At 53.5% G+C, this 26,745-nt stretch overlaps 2 protein-coding genes across 3 annotated transcripts in view; one reads left to right on the forward strand and one right to left on the reverse strand.

Moving 5' to 3' along the window:
- The window catches only part of INTS11 (integrator complex subunit 11), a 31,437-nt gene extending 27,034 nt beyond the window's left edge, over positions 1 to 4,403 (forward strand). Inside the window, exons 16-17 of the mRNA XM_076072912.1 lie at positions 436 to 565; positions 1,170 to 4,403. Coding sequence (XP_075929027.1) covers positions 436 to 565; positions 1,170 to 1,238 — 199 coding nt within the window. The 3' untranslated portion in view covers positions 1,239 to 4,403. The remainder of the gene's footprint in view (positions 1 to 435; positions 566 to 1,169) is intronic.
- Positions 3,586 to 24,506, reverse strand: EIF5A (eukaryotic translation initiation factor 5A). 2 transcript variants are annotated; one of them, XM_032968097.2, is made up of 6 exons: positions 24,366 to 24,506; positions 11,042 to 11,221; positions 10,031 to 10,135; positions 8,305 to 8,436; positions 5,469 to 5,543; positions 3,586 to 5,104 (listed from the first exon to the last, which is right to left on the reverse strand). In XM_032968097.2, exons 1-5 carry the CDS (start codon positions 24,411 to 24,413, stop codon positions 5,481 to 5,483), a joined length of 528 nt encoding a protein of 175 aa, XP_032823988.1. In that variant the 5' UTR covers positions 24,414 to 24,506; the 3' UTR covers positions 3,586 to 5,104; positions 5,469 to 5,480. The 2 variants fall into 2 exon arrangements, with proteins under 2 accessions (XP_032823988.1, XP_032823991.1); XM_032968100.2 differs by having other exon boundaries at positions 24,356 to 24,379.
- Positions 24,507 to 26,745: the final 2,239 nt, after the last annotated feature.

Below are 26,745 nucleotides of genomic sequence, written 5' to 3' on the forward strand. Positions count from 1 at the left end.
GGGTCCTGCCAAGTGTTTTTTTTTTTTGTAGCAGGCGGGGGTGCGATGCTGCTGCTGTTTGTGATCCCGTGACCCTGTGCATCGTGGGTGTGCCTCGTGCGTGGTGCAATGGTTAGCGCGCCTCGCTACGAACATGCCAATCCGAGGTCGATTCCCGCTCACGATTACCTGAACCGGCCTTGGGCCACGCCTCCGTCGACTCGGCCACCACCCGGTGCGGTGCGCGGTAAACATCGCCACTGGGGAGACAAAGGCGGCCGGGCGCGGTGCTGGCCACCCACCCCCTCGTGTGCCGCCGTGCCGGCCTTCATAGGTGTGCCGCTCGCTAACAGCACTTGCCCCGACAGTCTGTCAAGGCTACACGGGGGACCTTTGTCTCCAACCTCCACTCTACCTCCCCCCCCTCCCCCGCCCCTCGTTGCCGTGCTGACACAGCATCCTGAAGGAGCACGCGGTGCAGCAGCTGGCGGACGGCTCCGTCATGGTCGAGTCGGTCCTCATCAAGAGCAGCGGCGTGCAGGACGAGGCGGCGGCTCGGAGCATGCTCGTGTCCTGGTCCTATCAGGTGCGCCGCACGCGTCCAACCCACCCACGCACCCACCCACCCACGCGCCGTAGTGCGTGCGTGCCTGCCAGAGTCACACGCGAGTGCGTGTGGGTGATGATATCGTAGGGCACGATGAAGGATCGTTGCCTGAAACTTAAGTCGATCGTATTTGCTTTTGTTAAATGGTGGATTTTGTCGAGTTGTTAATCGTGGTTGTGCACCACTGCCCCATCGCAGCAGCAGCAGACAACTCGGTTTGTGGGCGTCATCGCGGCTGTCCTGTGCGTGTGCCTGCACGCGCTGCGTTCCGTGCGTGTTCGTAGTGTAGCGGTTGGCGCTCTGCGCTACAAACGCGGCGACCTAAGTTTGATTCCCGCTCACGGCCACAGACACCAGTGACGATGATCTGAACTGGGCCTGAGCCTGGGCCTCCCTTAGGTCAACCTGGTGCGGTGTGTAAACATCGCCACTGGGGAGACAGACGGCCAGGCGTGGTGCTGCCTACCCACACCCCCTTCTGTGCCTTGCCGGCTCGCCAACGTAGGTGCTCGCTGACAGCAAGAGCTCCAACATTCTAAGGCTATGCGGGGGAATCTTTGTCTGTTGCGGTCCGTGTGTGCAGGATGAAGACTTAGGAAGCTATCTCATGACTCTTCTGAAGAAGGGGCTGCCTCCGAGCATCGGAATGTAACGCGAACGGTCCCAGCAGCAGCAGCAACGGCGATAAGACTCGTTAAAAAAAAGTCGAGAGGCAGGGAAAAAAACCTTGTCCCTCGCGGCCTCCGCCGCCAGCAGTTGTCCCGGTGTGAACCTCCGAGGTGCGTGGCCGCACGCCTGCGACCCATCGCCGTGGAAGCAAGGGGTTGGCGGCTCGCAGGAAGATTTTTGGAGGTCCGTAAACCTGCAGGGGCTGCGGCCAAGAGGAGGCGGTAGCAGCAGCAGCAAGTGGAGTCCTGAACGTGCTCATACGCATCCCGGATTCTCTCCGGTTTGCTTCCACTTGGAAAACATTTCCTAAACAGAGGTTGTGTGCCGTCCTTCCAACCCGCGTTTGTTCTCGCATTGAATTTCGTAGTGACGTTATTCCCGGCCCCATGACATCACATTCTCTTTTAATGTCGTCACACATGTTATTTGCCTTGGTTGAAAAGGCTCACAAATTTAAAACCAAAAATGTCACCGAGAATCATCGTAACCTCACGGTTATGCGCAGACGGGAGAGCGGCAATGCATTCACGCTTTCAACCGCGTGGAAGACTCTGGAAAGTTATGAGCCACAAGACTCTTTAGAGGCTTTCCGGGAAAAACGTGGCTCATTTTTTAAAACAAATTCCAAAATTAAACCAGTGCCATCTCACCACTCCATCATTCCAGTTTGACCAGTGTTCCCTGTTCCACACGCGAGCGTTTCGCGCACTGCGTGGCATTTGTTGTTGGGAGTTTCCCCGCAAAACGTGGTTGTGAAATCGGACGTGTGCCGGTGGACGACGTGAAAATATCGCCACGCGCAACTCGTGAGCAGAATAAAGGAATCTCAAAAGGCCGCCGTCGTCTGTACTGAACTTGGGGTGAAAATCTGTGCCCCAGATTTGTTGATGTTTTATCACCCAACTATAAAAAGAAGCGGCAACCCCTCGCGAGGGGAGTGAACCTCCACCTCGGTGAGATGTAAAATACCTCCCCTGGTAGACAAGAGGTGGGTTTGATGCCCAACTCTTGACCCCTTTATATTTAGAGTTTGCACGTCTCTCTCTCACCGTGGTCGCGTTGATTTTTCTCTGTGTCCTCCGGTTTTTACCTCCACATTAAGTATCAACGCGAGTTTGAGTATTTGGCTGAGATATACGTCCACGTGATAAGCCACTTCGTCGAGTGATCATTTGCGACCAGGTCGTTTCTAAAAAAATAACTACATAGCTCAGCGAGCCCTTACGAATAAAAAATGTAGTTTTACCTGTGTGGCTGGCACTGGAGCCTGCGGTCCGATCGACTCCTCAGTGGGGGGGTTTTAGTCGTGGCTCGCCACCCAAGACCCAGCGACCAAACATTAACGCGAGACCACGGGGTCGGCAAAACTGCAGGCTCTTTAAAATGACCCTCTCTCGCACTCACGTTTCATTGGCGAGTCGCTAACATTTTTACGGAATAAAAAAGGCTCGTTATTTTGTTTGCAGGACCCCTGCCATAGATATGAAAAGGGCTCGTAGACAAGACCTACCGTAGGAACCTCGGACATTGCCATAGCGCAATTCTTAGAGGCACAGACTTGCACAGGACCCATAGACTTGCAGAGAACCCATTCATTCATATAGGGACCCATAGACCCACACAGGAACCTTTACACAAGACCCATATATTAATAGGACTCATTGATTTACACAAGGCCTATAGACGTAGCACAGGACCCCCTGTACTTGCAGAGAGCTAAGACCGTCTTAGAGACCCAAACACTTGCATAGGACGCAGCCACTACCAGAAGACCCGTCTCCTAGGCTTGCACTGGGGCTGTATCTACTTGTAGGCTAAACACACAACTCACAGAACCCAAGGGCTTAAATGCAACCCACAGAGACTGCAACTCACAGAGACTGCAACTCAAGTCACAGCGGGTAATGTACGCCGAACGAAATCTTCGCCCCCGAAGTGTTAAGCCGCCTTTTTTTTTTCCAAGTTACATTCTTCCAAAAATCGCCCCAACCTTGGATCGCCCAACATCCACCAGAAGTCGGGAGGTAGAGACCACCACCTGCGTATTTCCCGTCGGGGATAACGGTGGGCCTGGGGGCAGCGGCTGTCCGCGGTCAGGCCCAACCACGGAGTGGCAGACAAAGGAGGGAACGCGCCTAACCGGGGAGGGGGGGGGGGGGACAGGGGCTCGTTGCGCCAGAGCCGCGTGGATCGACCCCGGCGAGCGGCCACGTCGCACGACCACCCCCCCACCAACCCCCATCACCACCCCCCGGGAAAGGCAGCGGTGGCGGCGTAGGGGGAGACGCAGGGGGGAGACGGAGCGAAGGAAGACGACGCGTAGACACCAGCTGGCCCGTAATGTTTATTATTCAGAGCACTGCGCAGCAACATTGGAGTATGACGCGGGCCAGACACGCCGTGCGGCCGCCTTACTACGGTCATGGGGAGCCGGCGGGGATCGTTACCCTCGCCGGCACGGTCCGCTCGCTCCGCCCACAACACAGGGGGGTAAGGGGGTGTGGGGGGGGGGAATTGTATCGATTACAATCGGCGCTCCTCTCTCCTCCTACCGGTCGTGGTTAAATCTTTTCCTTGATCTCACTTTTGTCACGAGCGCGCGCACGGATGCACGCACCTCTCCCGACTCTGTCCGTTCTCTCTCGGTTCTCGACGACGCAAGAAACGTGACGGCCACCAACAACCACCACCCCCCCCCCCCACACACCCTCCACCATCGTCGTCGTCTTCTTCCTCCTCCCCCGAACAGTAACATCCATACGGCTTTTTTTTTGGCCAAGTTATTCCTATCCGTCGTGGCGGGTGATCGGCAGTGTTGGGACGGCGGGGTGGTGGTGGTGGGTGGAAGGGGGGAGGGGCGGACAGCGCAAGCAGCCAAGAGGAGCGCCAAGTCTTGGTCGAGTTCCGGCCACCGCATTCCAGACTAGCGCCACCGCTAAACCGTCGTCGCTTGCGAGAGGTCGGCAGCTCTAGCGACGGGGACCCCCACCAACCCTCACCCCCCCCCCCCCTTGATTCTGAGATTGCGAGGCGGTGGTTTCGGGGGAGGGTGTGGGAGGTTTAGACCACGCAACGGACCCGAGCAAACGTTTGTGTAGAATTTTTATTTTTTGTTACTTCTCGGCTTTTTTTTTTAAGGGGGGGGGGGGTGGGTGGGGACGGGGAGGAAAAAAAAACAAGTAAAAAGGCAAAGCTGTGCTAAGGCGTTGTGGCCAAAAAATGCTGTTGTCGACGATTACATTTTGCTCCTGTCTGTGCGCACGCACTCCACCTCGAGATCAGAAAACCGAGGGTGATCGAGTCACGGACGTCTGCGGTTCGTGTGGGGTTGGCGAGGGCCGGGTTGGGTGGGTGGAGCGAGCGAGCGGGTCGGCGAGTCTGCGTGTAGATACGAGGAGGAGGAGGGGGGGGGGGGGAGCAGGACTTGATGGGACGCACCGATGGGTAGCGTCGCCTCGCTCCCCTTTGCCCCTTTGCCGGCGGCGCGCGGTCACAGCAGTGCTTGACCGGCGGCAACGCTGACCCCGCCGTGGGTGGTTGGTTCGAAGGAACAGGGCGAGACTGGAATGGGCCGAGAACACCTTCTAACGGGGTCCCTTGGCATCAAGAGCGCTCGCTAAAAAGAAAAAAACCTCTGCTAATTTGTCTTCTCGTTTTCAGGAGGTGTGCGGAGGGGAGAGGCGGCAGGTTGTGTGTGTGTGTGGGGGGGGGGGTTGCTTTTTATATGGAAAATAAAACTAAATGTTTGGTTTGGGCCTCGATAATGTCGGTCGATCGCAGTGGTTTCTGTTATTTTAATAAACTTGTGTTGTCTTCTCTTGTTAGCATTCACACCTCCAATAAGCAAGGCTGCAGGGTCGGGGGCAAGAAAGACAGAGGGAAGGACACGAGCCCGCGCACACACGCACGCCAGTCCGTTAACCATCCGCTTCACACACGCACGCCAGTCCGTTAACCATCCGCTTCCCGCACCGTCTCGCTTCGTAGACGGCAAGGGAATGAACGTGCCTCGGTAGCGCGGCTAGGAGAGCGGAGGGGGGGCGGGGGGAGGCTTTGTTCACAACGCTTGCATCGCGACGAATCGATTTCGTTAGCGGGCCGTGCGTCGCGTGCGGCCGGTCGGGCGCCCACAGGTTGCGATTTCGGATCGTGCGAATTGTGCGAATCGTCGGTGGTGAGAGAGGCGCTTGGGCCCGGCGGGTGCGCGACTCACCCACAACCCGCCTTATTTAGCCATCGCCTTGATGCCCACAGCGCTCTCCTCATTCATGGCGGACAGCACTGTGACCTGGAGACACGAGGACGACACCAAGAGAGGGGGGGAGTGGGGGGTCACACGCACGTCCAGTCAGAGATCCGTCGCTAGAGAGCACGTCTGTACGCTGGCGCGGGTGTTAGAGAGAGGCTGGTAAAGCGTTTCCCATTTGAATTAAATTGTCCTTCTCTTCACCCAAATCCAATGGCAGCTCTAAACCCAGAGTTAACTTTGAGTTTTACACAAGGGGTGGAGATAGTTGGCGCTAGTAGTTCGTGTGCCTCGCGGTAAGGCTGGCCAGCAAAACACCCTGCCGTGACTGCTAACATGAACAATAATAATTCAATTCATAAACAGTGGCTTTTCATATCGGATCTCAAAGCACTGTACATGTAACAGCAGCAACACACAACTCGACATGAAAACAATTATACTCGAAACCATTTACTAAATTAACTAAAAGTGTAATCGGCGATAATGTCGCCCGTTAGAAGGGAGGGAGAAAAAAAAAACGTAGAATTTAAACTGGGTACGAGCCAACCATCCCAATGCTGAGAAATGACCTGTAGATTCGATTCAATTGGGATTGTGAATTGCAACATGGGTCCCCCCGAATGTTGAAACGTATCCCGACCCTCCTGAATGAGTCATGAGACTTGGCGTGGTTTCCATGGGTCGACAAGCATAATAAACCAAAACTTTGTATTTTACCAGGGTAATGTCCACCACCCAAGCTGTAGGGCTCTTGTTTGGAGAAGCCGCCTGGCTATCGCAAATGAAAGCTCAAGGAAAAGTGCCTTGTCGTGTGAACATTTATACAGCAGACAAAAATACCATGAAAGGTCACTTAAAGGGATCTCGGAGGTAGCTCTTTGATATCCGCTTCGGTGGAGATTTCCAAAATACAAAGGGCTGCACACACTGCCGCCCTGAAGTATCCGATAGCGGCCAGATATTCAAAACCCATGATGTTGATTCTAAATGCGGAGGGAAAGACCGGGAGGACCCGGACAAAACTCGCGTCCACGCAGAGAGAGATACGCAAACGCCAAATATACAACAGGCGTCAAGGGTTGGGGGGGTCGAACCCACAACCTCCTGCATACCAGGCAAGGGAGTTAACATCACGCCAGCCCGTGACGTGCCACGAGAGGGTAATGTCCGTCGACACGCTCGGCGGTGGACCACGCCGTGTTTAGAGGGCAACCCGCGGAATGAGACACCACAGAGCTAGATCCGAGATTAATTCCAAGAGCCCCCCCTCCTAGGCCGACACGATACACCCTTCCCCGCACGCTCTGCTGCTGGAGAGAACTCAACGCACGTTCGTCAACAACACAGAGGCCCTTGAAAGGTAAAAATATATATATATTTAACAGGCGACGTTTCAGGCAATGGCCCTTATATATAGCATAGCACTTTATGACTCGGACAGGAAATCAACAGAATCTGCAGGGTAAACGGCCAAAGCTAGGGGATATAACGGCCAATTTTAAGGAGGCGAGTTGTCAAGACGGGACTTTGAAAGGCTCCCACCGTCTCATTAGCAAGGGGCCAAAGCGTTCCAAAGAGCCCGGTAGCTGCATCAAATCCCGTCACCCCTAGGGAACGAGCCTCGACCCTCCCAACGAAGATCTCAAGTCGGGGGGGGGGGGGGGGGGGTGGACGAGCAGGCAGAAAACAGCTAATGTGGCAGCAAGACGTTCAAGGGGGACACATCTCTGGGGCGGGGTTCATGGTTCATGTCGCCAAGTTGGATGCGTGAAACGTCACCGACGCGAACGCATCTTAAGGGTGCTGTACAAATTAGGGGGCGGGGGGGGGTGGGGGGCAACGTGGCGAGGGCCTGGGGAGGGAGTTGAGGGAGTCTCTACCCACACACATTGCCAATCGCATTAAGACTGCCCCGCGTACCCTCGCTCTGTATACCCGCCCCCCTCTCCACGTCCGTTTTTAACGTTTCCATAACTCGATTTTAGTAAATTGTGCTGGGACCCGTCTAGAAAATTATCTGTCCCGACAGGCTATGGGTGACGTCCGTTGGCGTGTTTCTCTGCCCGCAACTCTGCAAATCAGGGCGTCTGTCTGTCCGTGCGTCCCGTCGGCGTCCGATGTGTCCGTCTCCGGGGTAGGTCTCCTGTCCGTGTGGGTGTGCGTGCTCTCTATGTCCCCCGCGTGTCCGTCTCTCCGTTTTTCCTTCCCATTCCGTTGCGAAACCGGAAGAATAACTTAGAAGTAAAGTAACTATCGGTACCGAGGCTTCCCACGCGGCCACGCGGCAGGGCGTGCGCGGCACCGTCGGAGCGGAAGATGGCAACAGCCCCCACGTGAGCAGTCGCGACGAATGCCATCAACGCTGCGACCGAACATCGATCGATCATCGACCTCCCGTTCGTCTTCAGAGCAACAACAACAGCAGCAACACCACCGCCACAAGCCATTTCTACGAGTCACGCGAAAGAAAGTCTACAGGGCGGGTGTCAAGTCCTAGCGCGCCCGTCCGGTGCTCTCGCTGGCAACAAACGAGGCGGAGATCGTGCCGGGGGGCGGCTAAAACGCAGCAAAACGGTGTCAAGAGCGCACGTGGTGGCGAAGTGGCATCGGCCTGGTCGCCTCGCCGAGTTCACCCACAGCGCCTGGCGGGGGCGGTGGGGGCGGGGTTCTTGCCCCGTCAGCTCCACCGGCGGCGTCGAGAGCTTTCCAACAGCTTGACGGGACGGGCCTCAACGAAAGGGCACCTAGCCTGGCACTATCTCGGCTGCCGGACCGACCGTGGAGCCCCCCTCCAACTCACCAGCATCTCCTCCCCGGCCTCGTGCTTCTGCTCGATTTCCTTGCCCAGCTCGCCCTCGGGCAGCTTCAGGTCCTCGCGCAGCTCGCCATTGTCCATGAGAAGGGTGAGGTATCCGTCCTGGATGCCAATCAGCTGTGCACGCACGCAAACACAACAACAAAAGGTCACACCCCCCTCCCCCCATGTAAACCTCAGCAGACTTTCTGGGGCAAGTTTCCGTTCACGAGCAGCGCCCACGAAGGACGAACTGCACACACGAGGGGGGTGGTGGGGTGGCCCAGCGCCGCGCCCGGCCGCCTTTGTCTCTCCAGCGGCGATGTTTACTGCACACCGCGCCAGGTACCCATTTGAGGTGGAGTCGACCGAGGGGAAGGCCGAGGACAGGTTCGCATAATCGTGAACGGGCGTTGGCCACGAGCGGGAATGGAACCAGGGCCTCTGCCGCTCCCCGCAACAATGATCGCCCCCCTTTAACAGACTGCACTGTCGGCGAGCACCTATTAAGGAACACGGGCGCAACGAGGGCGGTGATGATATTGCCGGAGCCACGCCTGGCCACCAAGCGTCTCTCCACAGTTTTTTTACCGCGCTACACACGGGCAAACCCGAGAAAAGCCACGACAGGAGCCGGCGATGACTTAGAGATCCCCGGTGGCAGGAGTGACCATCGCTGAGTGGGGGAAGAGGGTGAGAGGAGAGGCAGTGGCAGGAGTGACCATCACCGAGTGGGACAAGAGTGTGAGAGGAGAGGGAGTGGCAGGAGTGACCATCACTGAGTGGGACAAGAGAGTGAGAGAAGAGGGAGTGGCAGCAGTGACCATCACTGAGTGGGGTGAGAGGAGAGGCAGTGGCAGGAGTGACCATCACTGAGTGGGAAAAGAGGGTGAGAGTAGAGGGAGTGACAGGAGTGACCATCACCGAGTGGGACAAGAGAGTGAGAGAAGAGGAAGTAGCAGGAGTGACCATCACCGAGTGGGACAAGAGAGTGAGAGAAGAGGGAGTGGCAGGAGTGACCATCACTGAGTGGGGTGAGAGGAGAGGGAGTGGCAGGAGTGACCATCACTGAGTGGGACAAGAGGGTGAGAGGAGAGGCAGTGGTAGGAGTGACCATCACTGAGTGGGACAAGAGGGTGAGAGGAGAGGCAGTGGCAGGAGTGAACATCACTGAGTGGGACAAGAGGGTGAGAGGAGAGGGAGTGGCATGAGTGACCGTCACTGAGTGGGGTAAGAGGAGAGGGAGTGGCAGGAGTGAGCATCACCGAGTGGGACAAGAGGGTGAGAGGAGAGGGAGTGGCAGGAGTAACCATCACCGAGTGGGGCAAGAGGGTGAGAGGAGAGGGAGTGGCAGGAGTGACCATCACTGAGTGGGGTGAGAGGAGAGGGAGTGGCAGGAGTGACCATCACCGAGTGGGACAAGAGGGTGAGAGGAGAGGGAGGAGAGGGGAGAGGTGGCACTGAGGGGAGTATAAGAGAGGAGAATGGGAGGATGGCGGAGATGAGGAGGTGAGCCGATGGAAGAGCAGGGGAGAAGGGAGATGATGGGAGGGGAAGTGACGGGGTGAGTAGGAGAGAGTAAGAGCGGAGCGTAGGAGAGTAGGTGAGGAGAGTGCGAGGGGGAAGGCGATGGCAGAGCAGCAGAGGAGAGGCGTGCGTAGTTGAGATTCCACGAGAGTTCGGAGAGCAGGAGGGGGGGGGGGGGTGGGGGTGAGTAGGGACGGCTGCGTGCCTGGTAGTCGTTGCGCTTGATGTTGGGCACGTCCATGTTGTGGGTGGAGGGGCAGATGTCCTCGTACTTCTTGCCGTTGAAGATGTCGATGCCGATCATGTGGACCTGCGTCCGCGTGTGGGGAGAGCGGAATCGAGAGGCGGTTAGACGGCCGGTGTCCCCCCGCGCGGGCGCGCTGGGCCGCCCGGCCACGCCGTGGCGGGTCGTGGGGAGGTTAAAAATCGCCAGTCGTACCTTGGGCTTTAAAAACAACGGCGCGACTAGGCCTCTCTAAATAAAATAAACGGCCGAGCCGCGTCCCGAGATTCAGCGGTGAGCGGGGGGACGCCCCTGCAACTTGCCGAACGTCTCGGAACGGGAGAAAGGGTGAAGGCGGCAGGCGTTAACGTGGCCAACGTCGCCCGTTACAAATTGTACGCGATTCACACGAGTACGACCACCGCCCGCGCGGACCCCCCCCCCCCTCAACCGATCCGGGGTATAAAAAAACTACACGAGTCTAAAAACTAAACTATTAAAACTATATATTATTTTTTTCAACAGGTAAGGCTCCACCATAGCTATGCATAGCTCTTTTTCAAAAGCGACCCTGGCCACAAATGATAGCTCAACAAAAGTGGCTTATCGCGTGGAAAATTTACATCGGTCAAATACTCAACGTGGAGGGGAAAACCGGAGGAAGGACCCGGAGAAAAATCCACGCGACCACGGGGAGAGAGAGGGAGAGACACGCAAACTCCAAATATGCAGCAGGCGTCAGGGTCGCGATCAAACCCACGACCTCCTGTACACCAGGCGAGGTAGTTAACATCTCATAGCCACCGTGATGATGATGAGAGAGAGGGAGACACGCAAACTCCAAATATACAGCAGGCGTCAGGGTCGCGATCAAACCCACGACCTCCTGTACACACCAGGCGAAGGAGTTAACATCTCCTCGCCACCGTGGCGGCGCCCCCCCCGTTGCGACTGGCGACGACGGCACAGCCTCCCCCCCCCCGCCACGCTCACCTTGGCGTGGCCGTGTTTGCCCGTCTTGGAGGTGGACATCTCTACGATCTTGCAGGGGCGTCCCTTGAGGACCACGTATCCGTTCTTGCGCAATGCCGAGCACTGCTGGGGGAAGGTGGCCGAGGCGCCGGCGTCGCCGGTGTTGAAGTCGATGTCATGATCCGCCATGCCGTTGCCCAACTGTGCCGGAGGGAAAAAACGTTGTAATTATTATCCGTTTACTTAATTGGTTCAAGCCTCCCCGTGCCCATCGTGGCCCCACACTCCATCTGCCCGCAGCCGCCCACCGTGAAAACAGACGCCGCTCCTCTTCCATGCAAGCAGTTCCTTCTCTAAAACTATTTTAAAGCTATAAACTGTTTGTATTTTACAAGGTAAGGCCCCAGTGAGCTGCATAGCTCTTTTTCAGAAGCTGACCTGGCCACAGATGATAACTAAGTGGATTATCATCATGTCGAAAATTATAGCGGCAGCCAAACACTCTAAACGCACGTTGATTCTAAAAATGTGGAATGAAAAACCGGAGGACTTGGAGAAAATTCCACGCGGCCACGGGGAGGAATGGAGACATGGCAAAATCCAAATATAGAGTGGGCATCAGGGTCGGGATCGAACCCATGACCTCCTGCATAGCGGGCGAGGGAATTAACGTCTCACAGCCACCATGGTGCCCTTCCCTCCTTCCCCCGCTCTCATTTTCACCTCCCTCTCATCATTCCCCGCTCCTTCCTGCTGCTCGTCCTGAGCCATGCCCCCCCCCCCCGCCCCTCTTTGTCTGGGGGGCTTCTGTCCCGGCAGCGTACCGCTCCCTTTCCCGTTCTCCCCTTCTTCCGCGGTGTGCCATGGGGTAAAAAGTTATTACAGTAGTAATAACAAGACAACTATTTGTGACACGCTCGACATTTGCTCAAAGACGAGCCGCGCGTGTGCCAAGCGCCAGTAAGAATAATCAGAACCGGCGACGTATCATTGCGGCTACTACTGCCAAGCAAGCGTTGAACTACTTTAGCACCCTTACGTAGCCAACTTTGGCTAATCGGAGGTGCGGGGAAGAACTAAAAAAAACACACGCAAAAAACTATTCTGAAGAAATTAGCTTTCAATTGCAATTAACCCTATCGCTAACCTTACGATAACCTAATGATAGGTTAGTGATATGGTTACCCATTTCCTAGTAAGCCACGTTGGTTCACACCAAGTTCCCCCCCATTCCCCCACCTCCCCGACAAATGCCCAAACAAAATGAAGGCTAAATCTTGACTTGAAGCTTTCGTGACTGCAGGAATTCATATTCCTTGGGTCTTTCGGTAAAGTCACGTAGATAGGTTCAAAGGAAACAACAAATATAACAAAATAAATACGACGTTTCGATCGCAACACAAGCGGTTGTCATCATTGCTTGTGTTGCCATCGAAACGTCGTAGTTTTTTTTTAATTTTCTTTGAACCCATCTACGTGACTTTACCGAAAGACCCAAAGAAGATAAAAAGCTGGTTCACTCATTCAAATGCGAATTGCCAAAGCTCCCTTGTCCCGATCCGAGAGTCATTGTACATTTTTTTTTTTGCTTTCATCTCAACGGGCTTCTCGGCGCGGATTTACGAAATTCCTGCAGCGGACCGTCTTCACGCGACAACCCCGCTCCGGTTCCGTTTGCCGGCGGGTGGCAATTCCGCGTGCCTACGACAGGGCCCGAAGTCGGACTGTTTTTTTTAATGTAACCCAGTTAAAAAGGAAAAGGGCTCAATGAGTTAAGTGTGTCATCCGCGAGGCTGGCCTCGGGGAGGGGGGTCAGGGGGGGGGGAATTGCGGCAACAAGCGGCTGTATTTATGTTTATCACGCATCGTTTGTGCGGTATCGGGTGTCTTGAAACTTTACCAAGACGCTCCCCCTCCTCCCAAAATATTTAGCCCGGCTCTACCACTGGGCAGGGAGAGAGAGCGACTCTCCTGAAGTCTCAACGGAGCTCCCGATTGGTAACGAGGGTCACGGCGTCTCACGTACCCGGGAGGGTGACACGGCGCCCAGCGGGGGCCCGCAGGGGCTCGCGGTTCAAATCCCAAGGGCCACCCCGGTTATTATCGCTGCGTGTATGTACTGTGTGTTGAACATCTTTGGCACCGTACGTAGCCGACCGTGATAATCGGAGGTCCGGGGGGTAAGGACAACAAAACTAAACAACAAAAAGGCAGTTTTAAAGAAATGGGCTTTCAATCAAGATGATTTAAAAGTACAAAGCTCCGGAAGAGTGTTCCAGACGGCCGAGACGAGGAATCCCGTGACACAGTCCGTAAGATCGGGCCATCATCGTGCGCCGGGCGCGACATCACCGAATTTGCCAAACTTGAAAATCAAAAAAGAATTACCCCGAGATTGACTCCGACCCTTCGTAACACACACACGGCGGTGACTGTCCCCCCACCCCCCACCCCCCCACGGCTGACAGACGAATGCCAGTTTTCAGTCACCTTGTGCCCACAGGGACAGCTACCACTGTGGGGGGGGGGGGGGAGGGGTGGGTTGGCGCCATTTCAAAACGTGCCGAGGCGAAGGAGGCGCGATGCGGGGCGCTCTCCGGGACGCCCCGGCGCCGGGCGGTGTACACGGGAGGGCGCTACAACATCAGCGACAAATCGTCGACGTTACCCTTCACAGACCTACGCCGCCCCCCCTCCCCCCCAGAGTAAATCTACCCCATGACCCCCCCACCCAAAGCTAAACCTACTCTTGTACCCAGCAAAGCAAATACCACAACTTGCCCCCCCCCCCCAAACTCTCTGTGACCCCCCCCCAAGATGAACCCTGCTCATGGCCCCCCTCCCACTCCAAGACGAAATCTAACCCCCGGGCCCCGACCCCCACGGTGACTCAAAGACGGGGGGAGGGGGGGGGGTCGGGCAAAAGTGCCATGTGGCCACGCCTGAGGCCTGGCACGGCGTGTGGGTGGGGGACGACTCGCAGCACCCTTTGGTCGCTTCGCCGCTCACGCTCGCCACTTCGTGAACCCCTCCAAAGTATTTGTGCTTGCTCAGCCGATTGACTCTGCGAAAAAGTGGTGGGGGGTGCCGGGGTGGGGGGGGGGGTAGGAGTCTGCGTCGCTGGCACCGGCTCGGGGCCACGTGGGTGGCGCCGGGCCAAGCCTGCGGGACTCTTGCAGAGCCCGGGAGGGCCGCCATCCTCGTCGCCCTCCTCCCGCCGCCACCCGCCCGCCATCAGTGTCGCCATCGCTATCATCGTCGTCATTATCATTCGCTAAAACCACAGCAGCAGCACCACCACCAAACGGACAAATACCCCCACCCCCCCCTTATATAGCCTTAACACACTTTTGGAGCAAGTGCTGCTTGCGAGTGGCGCCTACGAAGGCCGGCACATCACACGAGCGGGTGGGTGGCCATCACCACGCCCGGCCGCCTTTGTCTCCCGAGTGGCGATGTTTGCGATACATCGCACCAGTTTACTCATTTGAGGCTGGCCGAGTCGACCTAGCACCACCAACAAGCAAAGACAAAGACTAAGACCCCCCCCCCCCGCCACCCCCCGGATAGCCTTAACAGACTGTTGGGGCAAGTGCTGTTAACGAGCAGCAGCACCAATGAAGGCCAGCACCATCACGCATCTCGACACCCGCATCACTCTGCCGTAGCACGAGCGGACATATCGGCAGCAACAATGCCACCAGCAATAGCCAACAGATGTACTGCCACTACGAATTCGAAGCATCGGCGATGTTACTTGCGGCAGTGCTAGCAACAGCACCACCACGAGCAGTGGCAGCGCGTCGGCATGAGCGGCAGCAACAGAAGTAGCAGTGGCGACCGTACAAACCAGCAGCGCCAGCAACAGCTTCACCGCCAGTAGCAACAACGCTCGCAGGACACAAGCGGCAAGTATCAGCGCCTGCATCAGCAACGCACCGCCAGCAGTAGCAACATTCACAGCCTCCACCACCACCACAAGCAGTAGTGCCAACAGCAGCACAATTTCATCACCGCCAAGGCTATCAGTAGCATCACCAAGATAGTCAAAAGCAGCAGCGTTAGCATCGCTTACAACAACATCTGCAGCCGCAGCAGCAGCAGCATTACCACCATCTCTAGCAGCACAAAAAGTAGCAATACAATAAGCAGCAGCGTTAACATCATCATCAGCAAGACTATCAACCACCAGCAGTACAATAAATAGCAGTTCCATAAGCGGCAGCACAACTATCATCAGCAGCAGAATCATCAGCAGTAGCGGCAGCAGTTCCATCATCAAGCAATAGCACCATCACGATTAACAGCGCCCGTCAGCAGCACGAGAATTATCACCACCAGCAGCAGCACAATAAGCCTCACTCCGATAAGAAACAGCGGTAGCAGCATTACCATCATCAGCACAAACAGCAACCACTACCAGCAGCAGCAGCAGCAAAGCGCAGACGGCCACCTCCACGAACACACCGCTACCACGCCCAGCGGCCACGCCACGTGGTGTGCGCCCTGCCTCTCTGGCAGCACCGCGTTTCGTCAGCCCCCCCCCCCCTTACTCTCTACCCCCACCAAAGACAAAGGTCCCCCCGGTATAGCCTTAACAGACTGTTGGGGCAAGTGCTGCTAGTGAGCACCTATGAAGGCCGGAAACGGTACACGAGGGGTGGGTGGCCACAGCACCACGCCCGGCCGCCTCTCCCCCAGTGGCGATGTTTTAACACACGGCGCCAACAACTCATTTGAAGCCGAGTCGACCTAGGAGAGGCCCAGGACCGGTTCAGATAATCGTCACCGGAGTTGGCCACGAGCTGGAATCGAACTCGGCTCGCCAGGTTCGTAGCGCAGCGCGCTGTTACACCACCGCTCCCCAAAACACGACACTAGCCTCCCCCACAACACCAGTGTGACCCACCACCGTGGTTTGCGAGGGGGGGGGGGGAAGTGACCATAATATTAATAGCAGTGGCGGCGGCGCTTGCTGGTGACCGGCAGCGAACGGCAGTCGAGAGCGAGAGACCCTCGCCAGGATTTTTACTGCATCGTCGTCGTCCGCGGGGCGAGGCCCGCGAGCGGGCGGGCGGACGCTGGGACTGCACCACAATTTAACGCTGCGTCGTGGTCCGTCCTCGGGTTGCCGTGTTTGTCTTGCGCTCATTATCAGCTCTTATGTTGCCCTCCTCTCGCAACCCACCCCCGCACCACCTACCACACCCCCGCACCACCGCCACCACCACGCCCCACCTGCCACCTCGTCTTTAACAAAGCCTTGTCTTGTACCTTTATTGCCAAGCATCGTGTGTAATTTTTTGTTTGTTTTTGGCCTAACAGCAGAACCAGCCATTACACACGCACCCTCTATCTTCTTCTCCAGGTCTTCGTTCTCCCATGCCCAATGTCTCTCTTACTCCCGGATCTGACCAACAAAAAAAACGTCTTGAAGCCAGGTGTACTACGGTCACTTTCCTGTCTCCCCCTCCCCCACCACTCCCCTCTCCCTTCTAATCCGCGGGTCTAAACCCCAGACCTGACTTTTTTCTACGTCACCGTCTGACCTTCACGTCGCCTCTCTTACTCCCAAGCTCCACCCGACTCGCTCTTAAACTAGAGAGCTGTGTTTTTATTTTACCAGGTTAAGGGCCTCACTGAGCTATGTAGCTCTTTTTCAGAAGCGACCTGGCCACAAACGACAGCTCGAAGTGGCTTATCGCGTGGACATTTGTAGCATCAAAATACTCTAAATGCACGTTGAATCGAAACGTGGAGGGGAAAACCGGAGGACCCGGAGAAAAATCCACGCGACCATGGGGAGACACGCAAACTCCAAATATACAGCAGCAGCAGCAGCAGGCGTAAGGGTTGGGATCGAACCCACGACCTCTTGTATACCAGGCGAGGTAGTTAACGTCTCACCACCATGGGGTGCCCTTCTTCCCAACTTCTACCACCGCGAGGGCTTTCCAAACACGTCTTCGATCACTCTTAGTCTGACAATTTCATTAATTCCCAAACCCCATGTCGGTTTGTCAATTATACAACTTCAGCCCCTCCCTCTTGAGCTAACCGCAGTTCGGCATTAACGTTTTTATATCACCGCTCCAAATTCACTTTTAGTTGCCTCCCCCCCCCGTAGCAGCAACTTATCTTCATTCACTGCCCACATGTTCTTTAATCGTAACTCGTTCAAACCTCGCTCCAGGGTGCCTTTAAACCTCTTAACAACTCCGGATGATTGCGTGACCCAACCCAATGCCGTGCATAAATTCCGAATCGGTTTATTGGCTGCAAAAAGCCTGCGCGGTCAAGCTTCCGACAACTCCCGTTTCCTCCGTTTCCTAATCTTTACTACGACTCGCGCCCTGCCGCGATCATCGCTCCTTCCCGAGCTTTCTCTGCTCTTTATCACGCGACAGCATTCCTCCCCCCCCCCACCACCCCGGGGGGGGTCTCACCTCCCATACGTCTCCAGGTCTCTCTTGCCCCCCTCCCCACGCCCGCAAGGCAGCACAGAAAATGTCCGAAAGAGACGAAGCTCCTCCCGGCAAAAATAAAAACGGCTAAAACGAACGAACTTGGTCCGACAGCCCAAACACAATAAACCCTACCAACGAGGCTTTTCCAGGCTAACAAGTTAGTTATTACCACCAGTTACCATTACCACCCACCGTGCATCGGATGGGCACCGTCATAGCTTCAAGCTTGTTTTGTTTAAACCAGGCACGAGCTCAATAGACCAGGTGATGAGTCTCATTTGCAAGAGTGACGCGGGCATGCTGGCGTGTCTGCATGAGCATCCCCTTGCCTGGCAAAACCATTCCAATATTTGTTTTTGTTACCTGGAAGCTCATGAGCAAATCGCCCACCAGGCACCCTGATCTCGCCAAAGCTCAAAAGCCAAGCAAGGTATTTGAGCCTGGACAATGCTTGCGTGGGGGGTGATCACCCTGCATAGGCTGCTGCAAGTCAACAGAGGGGAAAGTGCGGCAACGGCCAGGCCAGCGTCGCACTGTATTTATATGCTGCCGCGTCTATGCTCCCCACCATCAACCCGCACTGACCGGCATTAACTTCGAAGCGCTGGGCTGGGCCACCCCCTCCCCCCGCCGCCCCCACAAAGCGTGGGGCCCAGGGCTAATTGCCACAATTCCCCGTTACCCCAGGGACTGACGGGCGTGAAGGTAAACTCTCGACCTGCGCCGCCCGCCACCCACGCGGCGTACCGGAAGGCTCTCAACCTGGCAGTAGGTTGACAAAGTGCTGCACATGCTGTTATTTTTTTATATATATTACTCTCGTTTGCCCGGGAAAGCTTCACCGACTCTCGGGACTCTCTCTCCATGGAGGGCACTGCGCCCAGGTATTTTCCGCAGCGGGAGGCGATGATCGCAATTTAAAGTATATTATTCAAGTTCAGAAAATGTCATCCACGTTTTCAAATTTGGCAAATTGTACAATGCAGCATGCACAATGTACGGACGGAGCGTTGGTCCCCCACCACCACGGGAACGTGGAATCTTCCACGACCACTCTCACCCGCTCAGAAACCCGAGTGCACCGTCGCGTTCGACGGGAGACTGAGCCACGCATTGACTTTTGGATTCATCTAAAACCCTCCATGGTGGTGGTGGTGGCGGCGGCGGCGGCGGCAGGGTAGGCGGAGATGCCGGGATGGGTGGGGTTGGGTAAAGGCGTTGCCCTCTTCTAGTCTGGCCGGGGTCCGTGTCAGGAGAGACATGTGCTGTGTTGCCAATGAGGCTTCTTGTTGCTAGAACCTACATGTATATGTACAGCCGCTCCATCATCCATACAGCACACACTACCTACCCCTAGTTCATACAGCACACACACACTTCCTACCCCTAGTTCATACAGCACACACACACTTCCTACCCCTAGTTCATACAGCACACACACACACACTTCCTACCCCTAGTTCATACAGCACACACACACACTTCCTACCCCTAGTTCATACAGCACACACACACACTTCCTACCCCTAGTTCATACAGCACACACACACACTACCTACCCCTAGTTCATACAGCGCACACACACACACTACATACCCCTAGTTCATACAGCACACACACACTACCTACCCCTAGTTCATACAGCACACACACTACATACCCCTAGTTCATACAGCACACACACACACTACCTATCCCTTGTTCATACAGCACACACACTACCTACCCCTAGTTCATACAGCACACACACACACACAACCTACCCCTTGTTCATACAGCACACACACACACACTACCTACCCCTTGTTCATACAGCACACACACACTGCCTACCCCTTGCTCATACAGCACACACACACACTTCCTATCCCTAGTCCATACAGCACACACACACACACTGCCTACCCCTAGTTCATACAGCACACACTGCCTACTCCTAGTTCATACAGCACACACACACTACCTCCCCCTAGTTCATACAGCACACACACACTACCTATCCCTATTTCATACAGCACACATAAAACCCCCAGCTCCCTCCACTACTGCGTCCCCACAAAGTGGTGCTAATTTTACTTCACCCCAGATAGTTAATTTGTCGTAGTGTATGTTTGCAAACATATATGTTACCCATACATACACACGTACATATATGTATTAAACACGTGCGCATGGGCTTTGGGTCAGTTATGGCAAAATCTGGATTACCATTTCATAAAATTAAAAACGGTGATCGCGTAGTTTGATTGCCGTTAACAATCTGTCGACTTGTTTCTGTCAAGAGCTGAGCCAACATGTCCCCATTGAGTCAGTTCTATCAATAACCTATCGGAAGAGGGACTTCCATAAGCCATGCGGGTTTGTAGGGGGTTTATTTGATAATACTTCACCACGCTGGTAGGTGCGGGATGGTAAAAGTAGGGGCAGGGAGGCACAGTTATGGCAATATCTAAATACAGAACTAATTGAACAAAGAACGAATTACCCCACACAACCACCCAAGACCCAGTCACAATTCACCATCACCAAATTTAGAAGTCCTTAATCCTTATATATATTTTTTTAATTCTTAATAAACGCACGCATGCCAACGCTGACCAGAACGACAAAAACGTGGTTGAACCACTGCCATGTCCGAATGCGGGTGGAGGGGACGGAGCCTCAGTTGAGCTGGTGAACTGACAAATGTCTGCGAATTATTGTTTCAATGCGGCTAGGATGTGTTGAGGATGAATCCTATTTACTCGTTTAAACACGGAGTCATTTATCCCCTGCTTGTGATTGGAAATTCGATGACAAGGAAGGGATTAGTGGCAAAGCAATAAGGGCCACACCTATGACTTTGCCGATTTTACCACCATGCACACGCCAAAGTTGTCTTAGGCGGACTGTGCTACCTTGTGGTCAGCAGAGGGCAATGAAATGTCTGTTGTTTTACTGCACTTCTATGCTCCCCGCGTCAATGCTGCCCACCCTTCACCGACCCGCACACCCCGGGACGTCGATTCAGAACGCAGTGCGACACACCACTGGACCATTCTAAGCCCACTGCTGGATGAGGGCAGCCCCACGCCATCTCGGTTACGGCCTTCAACCGCACCTCAACACCATGGCGGGCTTGTAAAGTGGGGAGTGGTAAACGCAGGACTGGATCTCGTTATTAATGGGGTGGCCCCAGTGGCAAGATGTTAACTCTCTCGCCAGGTATACAGGAGGTCCGGGGGTTCAATCCTGACCCTGACGCCTATATATTTGGAGTTTGCATGGTCACGTGGATTTTTCTCAGTCTCGTGCGGTTCCTTTCACATTTCGAATCAACATGTGTTGAGAGCATTTGGCTGCAATACATTTCCACATAAGCCACGTAATTGAGCTATCATTCGTGGCCAGGTTGCTTATGAGAAAAAGAATATAGCTTAGTGGGCCTTAGCTCGTAAAATACAAAACATGTTTAGTTTTGGTTTATTATGCTCGTCGACTTAAGCAAATATCACCGAGTCTCATGACTCATTCAGGAAGGTGGGGGCAAGTTTTAACAGTCGGGGATGATATTGCAATTCACAATCTCAATTGAATTAAATCTACATTGGGATGTTTGGCTCAAACCAAGTTTAAGTTGTTGTTTTTCTTCGTCCCCCTAACAGGTGACATGATCGCTTATTACACTTAGTTAATTTAGTAAATGGATTCTAATATAACAATATTTATACCGAGTGTCTGCTGCTGCTGTGACCTGTATAAACGTAATTATTATTATTGCCCATGTTAGCAGCCACGGCAGGGAATCAAACTTGAGTGCAGAGCTGGCCAGGTTTATAGCGAGGCACACTAACCACTCCAGCGCTCTCTCTCCACCCCTTGCGTAAAACTCCCAAGTTAACTCTGGGTTTTAGAGCTGCCATTGGATTTGGATGAAGAGGGGGGGCGGGGGGGAGAAGGGCAATTTAATTCAAATGGGAAATGCATCACCAGCCTCTCTGCAATCTTGCGTCTGACCTGAGCAAGGGGTGATTCACCGCATAAAAATAAATATAAAATATATTTTTTAAACGTGTTATTTTAAACATGAGAGGCAGCAGAGGCCCCGCCTCGCCTGACACCACCCAACTATTCCACGATACCCCACCACCAGAAACTTTTTAACTATTAAAAAAGGGCGCTGATAAAAAGAAAACATTAAAGCGCGCCTGCCAATAAAACATTACAATTTCACACATTGCACGCACGTGTTTAAATTGACTTTCGCAAGGTAGCAGGATAATTAGTCAGAAAATTATCCTCGATCGATTGTTTTTTTTCTTGTGAAATGGTGGCGAGAACTTTTTTTTTCCCAATTTACAAAATTACTCGGCAAACTGAAGATAATTGAAAGAGGCAGTGTTCTTAATGACTGCCGAAATCTGCTAGCAATATATAATTATTGAGCGTGTCAAATGCTGCAATTATTTAAACGAATACAAAGGACATCACTGGTGGTTACATGCTGGCAATGGGCGACTATTAAGAGTACGAGTGCATCGCATTTACGGACTGTCGGGGTTATTTGACCTAACTTCAGCGTGCCGGTAAATGAATATTCACTAAGACATTGGACCAGCGTAGATGTAGGTACAACGTGAAATCCGGTACATAGCCCTTAATCCCAGCGTTTTAAAGAGTTTTAAACAGTCTTAGTGGCTGTTAAGCTTTGACGATGCATTCACGAATGTTCACCACCCCCACTTAACCCCTACACCAAGACTTGCTCAAGACTGCAACGGGTGGTGTTGGAGGCGAGAAATTCGCCAATTACAAATAGAGTATGTTAAATAGGCACTTAGTTGGTATAATAGATCAGCTTCAGCCACACTACCCACTAACGATATTAAGCAGACTGCTGCAATTATTCCGATTATTAGATGCCATCTTTAAGCCACGAGTATATCAAGGATCTGGTGGTTACGATATCAAACCACGTGGCCGGAAAATCCATATTTTATGTTAAATATAAACACGCATTGTTTAATGGCCTTAGCAAAGGCAAATACCCCGTACAGCCTTAACAGACTGTTGTGGCAAGTGCTGTCTCCGAGGACCTATGAAGGCCGGCACGACACACGAGGGGGTGGGTTGCCAGCACCACGCCCGGCCGCCTTTGTCTCCCTAGTGGTGATGTTTACACACCGCACTCAAAGCTCATTTGAGGCCGAGTCGACCGAGGTGAGGCCCGAGACCGGTTCAGAGAAGTCACTGGTGTTGGTGTGCATGTTGATGCAAATAGCCTTGACGCTCTAATCATTCTTGAAATTAAAATTTGTTTAATGTCACCCCGGGCTGAAAATCCTGGCTCCGCCCCTGGAGTTCTATAATGTAATCTGTCTTGAGCGGTTAGCGCTACGCTGCGCTATGAACCTGGCGACCCGGGTTCGATTCCCGCTCACGGCCAACACCAGTGACGATTATCTGAACCGGTCCCGGGCCTCCCCTAGGTCGACTCAGCATCAAATGAGTACCTGGTGCGGTGTGTAAACATTGACACTGGGGAGACAAAGGTGGTCGGGCGTGGTGCTGGCCACCCACCCCCTCGTGTACCGTTCCGGCCTTCATAGGTGCTCGCTAACAGCACTTGCCCCTACAGTCTGTTAAGGCTATATGGGGGATCTTTTTTTTGCAAATAGCCTTAGCAGCAAAATGCACACACGCACTGTATTAAACGATTGTAATCTACAAATAGTATAAATTGCAGTGTTGAAATAATAAATGATCGTTTTCATTCCAATGTATGTCTTGCAATTAAGTGGACCGGTTAAGCATTCAGGCCAAATTCGCCAAAAATGAATGTTAATATTATACGCATTGAATCGTAGTAGTACCACCATACAACATAACTCCAGCTCGCTTAACTATTACTCGTGCACAATTATAAATCACAATTGTGGTTTATAGACTATTACGATTTAAACGCTCTTCAAACGCATGGTTGAGACGAGCCAATAGGGCAAGTCAGCATTTTTTTATTTTTGGCAATCATTTAATAAAGCTAGCAGTGGCACACACACCAAAACTCGCATATATTACAACTGCCGTGGTTACATCTTTATAAGCTGTATATACATTTTTTTTAAACTAGATATTCAATTGCGCTCGGGCCTCTCCCACGAAGCATGGTCAGGCATGCGGTCACAAATCGTCTTACTTCACCAATGCTGTTAATGTACTACTTTATCACGTCGAACACGTGTATTTATGGTTAGTTTAATCGACAGGAGGCCCATTGTAAAGTTAGTATCACCGCGTGGGCCGCTAAATTTAATTTTTTAATTGTTTAAACTTTGAGGCCTAGTTCGAGCCCAGGCGCTCAAGCGCCCACATCACGGTGCCCCTCTCGTAAAACAATATCTACGCACTATTAATCAGACAACAAATTATACATCACGTCAATTGCATGTTACCTTAACAAATTCAAACACAGGCCCGCAGCACACGCGTTTAGGACTTCAACAAAAACCCACAATTTATGCACAATAAGCGCCGTTTAGCGGCATCGCCCACAGCGGCGAGGCCTCCTTACCGAACACTTTAACCGCCACGACAACCTAACACTCTTTTTGTAAATTACCGGCGTAAAATTTGTAACTTAGATTCGATTAATCATTTAAGCCGCAATTCACACCAAGCTCAGAGCCTGCGCTAGGCCGCAATGGACGTGTATGGTGGGTGGGGTGGAAGCCTGTCCCGACGCTAAAACTCTCGCGTATCTCCCATCCGCGCGGGTTCCCTCGCCTCGTCGGGCACACCGAGCGGGGTCCCCTCGCCCGGCCCGGGACCCCGCCAGCGGGCGAGGGGAGACCGCTCGAGTTCCCCCAAAAGCTCGGGGCCTGGGACGCACCGCCACTCACATGTGCCACTCCAACTCCGGGCGACGACGAGGAGGCAGCAGTGCGCATGCGCGGGGGGCCTTGCGGCCTGCGTCTTCGGACGGGAGGAGTGGCTTCAGGTTTTGGTAGGCGTGGCTTGAAATTCGTGTGGGCGTGGTCACACGCTGAACGTTCGGCAGCGGGCGGAGGGCGTGGCTGCGAGTGTAAGTAGGCGTCGTCTCAACTAGAGAGGGCGCGGTCCCGATTTAAGTGGGCGTGGTTCATACCATATAAGGAGCGGATGGGTGTGTGCTTGCTACTAAAAAAAGGCAGTGGGGAGGTGGGGTCCACTGTTGGAGAGAGGCCAGTACTTGACGCGGGCACCCCCCCCTCCCCACGTGTACCGCGGGGTCGAATTCAGAGGGAGGGGAGGGAGGGAGGGGTGGGGAGGGAGGGGAGGGAGGGGAGTGAGGCCAAGGCAGTGCGCATGCGCGCCTCGACGCGCCGCGTCTTGAGGGGGTGGGCGTGGCTTGAGAGAAAGGGGGCGTGGTCTCAACATATCTGGCTGTCGCCTGGTGATGCTGGTTGTTGTAATTACTGGCGAAACGTCGTACCCGGATTGCTAAATGTTGTGGGTTTACTCTCCAACACACGACCGGTGTGCTGTACTCGTAACTTAATTGTCACGTTTTGTTTACATGACAAACCTTACTAATTGGCTGTCGGGTGGTGGTAGGTTCAACGACATATTTATATTTACGCGATCTAACCCAAAACAACCCTCTATTACGGATAATATTTTGTCACGAAAGCCTACTACGTGTTAAACTGTGAGAAAGAGCTTAGTAGCTCAACGTATTTATCCAGGATAAATAAAGATTCTGATGGCCCTTCGCAGCACATGGCCACCCTACCACTATGGTCTGTGTGACCAATCTACCTCTGGCCTATGTGCTGCACAGAAGGGACATTGCCCAAAACGTCGCCAAAGTTTTCAATAAAGGCAGTGTTGTTGACGGGTGTGTTGAATTTTTGTTGTTGTTTGCTTTTTGCGCACTACTGCCAACGCAGCAGCAGCATCACCAAATCAAGTTTATGAATGATTAAAATTAATATACGATAAAACAATGTATTTTTTTTAACTGAAATATCATTAAGCATCATTTGGTTTAAAGTATCACTCTCCAACTCTCATCCACTCTACCTCTCTAGGCTGTCTGTTCTTGTCCGAAACGTCACCTATTACTTTATCTATTAAGGCCAAATTGTTATTGACAAATGTGTTGAGTTATTTTTTTCTACTCCATGCTTATGAGGGCACATTATAACCATGTATAATATGCTGAACTTCTTTTGCACCGTATGTAGCCAACCGTGCTAATTGGATGTGTGAAATGTAATTCTCATCAGCCCCCATGGCATAAAGTACAGTCTATATAATATCGCTTTGGTTTATCTTCTATCCTCCTGTCTGATGGCAATTAGTTCAGCAGTTAAACGCCAATGTTGAGGTCTGAGAGGGCTTCAGGAGCGTTCGTGTATTGAAAGAGCGCACCCTGCAATGGTTTGCTACATGAATGTATAGTTGTCTTCATGTATCTCTACGGATGTGTCTATGAGTCTCTACGTATCTCTTCGTGTCTCTGTGGGTTTCGTAGCATATGGTCAAATAGTTCGGTTTGCATGGCCTTCCATTCAATGTTCCATTCATCTACGTGCTAAGGAAACGTCGCCAGCCTCCTCGATCATTTTCCTTTCAAGGCCCGCGACACAGTGTTATTCATTCAGATTTATTCTCATATAAAACAAATACGGATCATTGTAGTATTGGCTATGGCAAAGGCCACGCTTTCAAGTTAAGCGATCCGGAAACCGGCCACGTGTGCTGTTCGACCATGCGGCCAAGGAGGGCCGCAGTGCGGGGAGGGGGGTGTGGCCATGTGGCCATTCATACCAATGGTGGGGCTCAGGGGGGGGGGGGGGGGTTCAGGAGGGGGGGTGCTCAGATGGGAGGGGGGGTTATGGGGTTTGGGGGGCGGGAGGTTTGGGGGGGGGTTGGGGGAGGGGGGTTGGGGGAGGGGCTTGGGGGAGGTGGGGGGTGAACCATTGGGGTGGGGAAATAGGCGTGGCAGCAGCAATACCTATTATTATGCTATGAGAGAAAAAAAAGGGGACCATTGTCCGAAACGTCGCCTATTATATATTTGTTGAATAAAGACATTGTATACTGACGGACGTGTTGAGTTTTTGTTGTTGTTGTTCGAGTGGGGGATTCAAGTTGGGTGGGGCGATTACATAACCCCTGTTGTACCAACCCACTTCCCGTTCCCCTGAGCCGTGGTCACGTGGTTCTGTCGTCTTACGAGGGGCGGGTTTTGGGGGGGAGGAGATGTTGGGGGGAGGGCGTGGATGTTGTGACGTC

This window comes from Petromyzon marinus, chromosome 39 (genome assembly GCF_048934315.1).
Source record: "Petromyzon marinus isolate PM22_M1 ecotype Great Lakes invasive population chromosome 39, UKy_Petmar_22M1.pri1.0, whole genome shotgun sequence".
NCBI lineage: Eukaryota > Metazoa > Chordata > Hyperoartia > Petromyzontiformes > Petromyzontidae > Petromyzon > Petromyzon marinus.

Excerpts from the sequence above, each read along its gene's own strand:
- EIF5A (XM_032968097.2), bottom strand. The coding sequence starts at position 24,413 with ATGCGCACTGCTGCCTCCTCGTCGTCGCCCGGAGTTGGAGTGGCACAT. Across the intron at positions 11,222-24,365 it reads CCGGAGTTGGAGTGGCACAT|TTGGGCAACGGCATGGCGGA; the intron begins GTGAGTGGCGGT and ends CCTCCGGCACAG. Across the intron at positions 10,136-11,041 it reads GCAAACACGGCCACGCCAAG|GTCCACATGATCGGCATCGA; the intron begins GTGAGCGTGGCG and ends ACGCGGACGCAG.